At 53.0% G+C, this 3,601-nt stretch overlaps 1 protein-coding gene across 1 annotated transcript; it reads right to left on the reverse strand.

Annotated features, from left to right (window-relative positions):
* Nucleotides 1-382: 382 nt before the first annotated feature.
* On the reverse strand, nt 383-1,393 carry LOC142362992 (olfactory receptor 14A16-like). Its single transcript, XM_075434635.1, has one exon. It carries the CDS (start codon nt 1,346-1,348, stop codon nt 383-385), a length of 966 nt encoding a protein of 321 aa, XP_075290750.1. The 5' UTR covers nt 1,349-1,393.
* Between the last annotated feature and the right edge of the window lie 2,208 nt (nt 1,394-3,601).

A 3,601-nucleotide genomic window follows, 5' to 3' on the forward strand; every position in this document is an offset into this window, starting at 1 on the left:
CCAACACTTGGAGTCTCAGGAAAGACCGATTCCCCAATGCTTCACTCCATCTCATTCACCATTGAACCCCAGCAGAACAGCACGGCCTCACAGAGACAAGCTCTTCAGCTTGTTCCTGACCCTGGCTTTGGAAAAAGAGCCATAGCTCCAGACGCAGGCACTGATGAAATCCGCTATTATTAGAAAGATATGATAGGGGAGACCAACAGCACCGCTGTGCCAGACAAATTCGTAAGGGTCAGACAGACTGGGTTCACGTCTCTGGAAAAGAGGAGTGGATGCGGAAACTCATGGAGAAACTGAATTATCACAGATAAAATGCCCAAACCACAAGAGGTTCCCCAGATAATTAGGAAATCACTTGTGAAGAGGCATGGGCAGCTTATAGCTGCCGAAAGTCTACTGACAGAATGAGCTTCTTTGTTGCATCTTTGAGCTCCTGGTTCCTCATGCTGTAGATGAGGGGGTTCACTGCTGGAGGAATCACTGAGTAGAGGAATGACACTACCAGGTCCAGGGATGGCGAGGAGGTGGAGGGGGGCTTCAGGTAGGCAAACAGGGAAGTGCTGATATACAGGGAGACCATGGCCAGGTGAGGGAGGCACGTGGAAAAGGCTTTGTGCCGTCCCTGCTCAGAGGGGATCCTCTGCACGGCCCTGAAGATCTGCACATAGGACAGCACAATGAAAACAAAACACCCAAAAGCTAAAGAAAAGCTAACCCCAACAAGCCCAACTTCCCTGAGATAGAAGTGTGAGCAAGAGAGCTTGAGGATCTGGGGGATTTCACAGAAGAACTGGTCCACAGCATTGCCGTGGCAGAGGGGTATGGAAAATGTATTGGCAGTGTGCAGGAGAGAATTGAGGAAAGCACTGCCCCAGGCAGCTGCTGCCATGTGGACACAAGCTCTGCTGCCCAGGAGGGTCCCGTAGTGCAGGGGTCTGCAGATGGCAACATAGCGGTCATAGGCCATGACAGTCAGAAAACAAAGCTCTGCTACTACCAAGACGGCAAACATGAAGACCTGGGCAGCACATCCCAAGTAGGAGATGTCCCTGGTGTCCCAGAGGGAATTGGCCATGGATTTCGGGAGAATGGTGGAGATGGAGCCGATGTCGACGAGGGAGAGGTTGAGGAGGAAGAAGTACATGGGAGTGTGGAGGTGGTGCTCATAGGCTATGGTGGTGATGATGAGGCCGTTGCCCAGGAGGGCAGCCAGGTAGATGCCAAGGAAGAGCCAGAAGTGTAAGAGCTGCCGTTCCCGAGAGTCTGCAAATACCAGGAGGAGGAACTGTGTGACAGAGCTGCCGTTGGACATTTGCTTCCTCTGTGCATGGGGACCTGTCATTAGAGGAAAAAACAGGGAAGAGTTAGGGGGGACATCTCCGAGAAGCATAAAAGCCTTTCTCCTAGACCCTCACCGTTTCACACACACCTCATTCTTTTTCCAGGAGCCCTTTCTTCAGCTCTGTGGTTGCAATTCTGGTTAGGTTTTGCTGAGTGGAGCGGAAGGAGCAGGACCTCCTCCCTCTGGCTGCCAAGGATCCAGCCGTGCTCTGCAACAGTGTGTTCAAGGGCATGGTTGGGCAGGGCCAGACCTGGTGTTCAACTTTATGAGAAGAACCTTATCATATCGCAGAAGGGCTTTTCAGCATCAGCACTGCCAGTGCTAAGGAATGGGGATGGCAGAAGTCAGACTCACAAGTTTTTGGTTCTTAGCCAAGAACAAAAGTGGGTCATTTCAACAGCCCAACAGCATTTCCTCGGTTGTAGTATCTCTATGTTTCTCCATGGGGCTTTAAAATACAACAGAGACACTGCAGGTCACATTTGCATCCTGGAGGGCATCTGACACCTTGGAATGACACTCAAGGAGCTAGCCAATTATCCTAATGACAGCTTTTCATTTAGAGAAAAGTGACTCAGTCCCCAGCCCCACAGGCTGCATTGGCCATAGCCCCCACAGGTTAGAGGGAAGGTGGGACACTTGTTCCCATGGTCACATCTGCATGAACGGACAAACAAGATCACAGTTTGAGTCTGCAGCTCAGACACCCATCCCCAGAGAGTGACAGCAACAAAAAGATAAATTTAAAGGAGACAAGAGGAGAAACTAAGGAAGAATAGAGTGAGGATTTGGCTGAGAGAGGAAAGGGGAGAGGCAGAGGAGAGAGGAAGGGGGTTGCTCAGGGAAGGCCTCTGCACTGCAGGGCATGGCCAGGAGGTGCTCGTATCTCCTCTGCAACAGGGTTTCCATGAGCAGTTCCCTCCCTTCCTGCCCATCTCGACTGCCTGGAGCCGTCCCTGCCAGGAGCTCTTGCTCTGGACCCACATCTCTTCCCTGCCAGTGCTCACAGACCCCAGCCCAGCCCCTGTGTGCCCAGTTCTGCCCTGCAGCCTCTGTGTGTGTGCAGGGACTAAAGGGCAGCTCACACAAGCCCTGATGAAACTGGCCAGGGGATGCTGGTGCTGCCTGTAGTCCCCAGAGCTGGAAAGGGAAAATGCAGACTCAGGAAAGCTTCTCCTCTCTACAGTCATCCCCTCCTTCTACACTCCAGTTTAAAAGTGCCCTGGGAAATGTCCCACTGCCCACCCAGCAAACCAAGAGGAGAAACTTCAGCAGACAGCCACCTTCCCCTTCAGGGAACTCCATCTTGAGAAGTTCCCTTGGAAATGCAGTGGGGGTGATCTGGAGCTGTGAGCAGCCCTGACCCATGCAGCAGAAAGACCCTGCCCTGCCTTCCTGGGGGTTTCTCCTTCCACCCACAGCTTCTCCCTATAGCATTGTGGTGAGCTGCTTGGGCAGGGTGAGTCCTGGCCCTGGCAGGCAGCAGAGTCCCTGCCCCAGCAACCAGTACCATGCTGGCGCACAGACCCCGCACGGAATGGCAGCTTGGGACAGCCTGGGCTGCACATCCACCTTCCCAACCCTTCAGCCGTCCCTGGGAGAAGGCAGCTGTCATGGCCTGTCCCTCTGAGGGTGCAGCAGGCAGTCCCTGCTTTGCAGCACGTCCTCACCTTCTACAACAGACAAACTGTGATATTCCTCACCCCCCCCATAGGCTGTGGGGTGTGCCAGCTTGAGGAGATCTTTCCACAAAATGCAGGCACATTGCCCTTCATGCAGAGACCTACCGTGTCAACGGCTGAAAACATCTCTCGCCTAGTGATCTCTCAGCATCCTCCCACTCCACACTGCCTTCAACCTCTCTCTACCTTGCTCGTCTCCCCTTGCTGCCTGCTGTGCTTTGCAGAGGAGCTGCTGCTGGGCAGAGATCACTGTCTGCAGTGCTGCCCACTTGCCATGACGTCAGTTCATCCCAGAAGCTCAGCCTCAGCTCAGTAGCAGAGGACAAGCTCAGTGTGTCTCTGGTTCTTTGCCCTCTGGGCTCACTTGAGGTGTCTTTTTGTCTCCAGGGGAACCTGCTGTGAAACAGGATGAAGTCATCACTGATGATTCCTCCGCTGGGGAGAAACTCTTCTTTTCTACAGTGTCATTTCTCTTCTCAGTGGCACAGTTAGAAAGAAAAAATGACTTTCTTTGTGCCGTTATTAGACAGGACAAACAGAAAATGACAGGGAGGGATCTCCTTTACGCTAA

Source organism: Opisthocomus hoazin, chromosome 13, assembly GCF_030867145.1.
Source record: "Opisthocomus hoazin isolate bOpiHoa1 chromosome 13, bOpiHoa1.hap1, whole genome shotgun sequence".
Classification (NCBI taxonomy): Eukaryota; Metazoa; Chordata; class Aves; order Opisthocomiformes; family Opisthocomidae; genus Opisthocomus; species Opisthocomus hoazin.

Excerpts from the sequence above, each read along its gene's own strand:
- LOC142362992 (XM_075434635.1), bottom strand. The coding sequence starts at position 1,348 with ATGACAGGTCCCCATGCACAGAGGAAGCAAATGTCCAACGGCAGCTCT.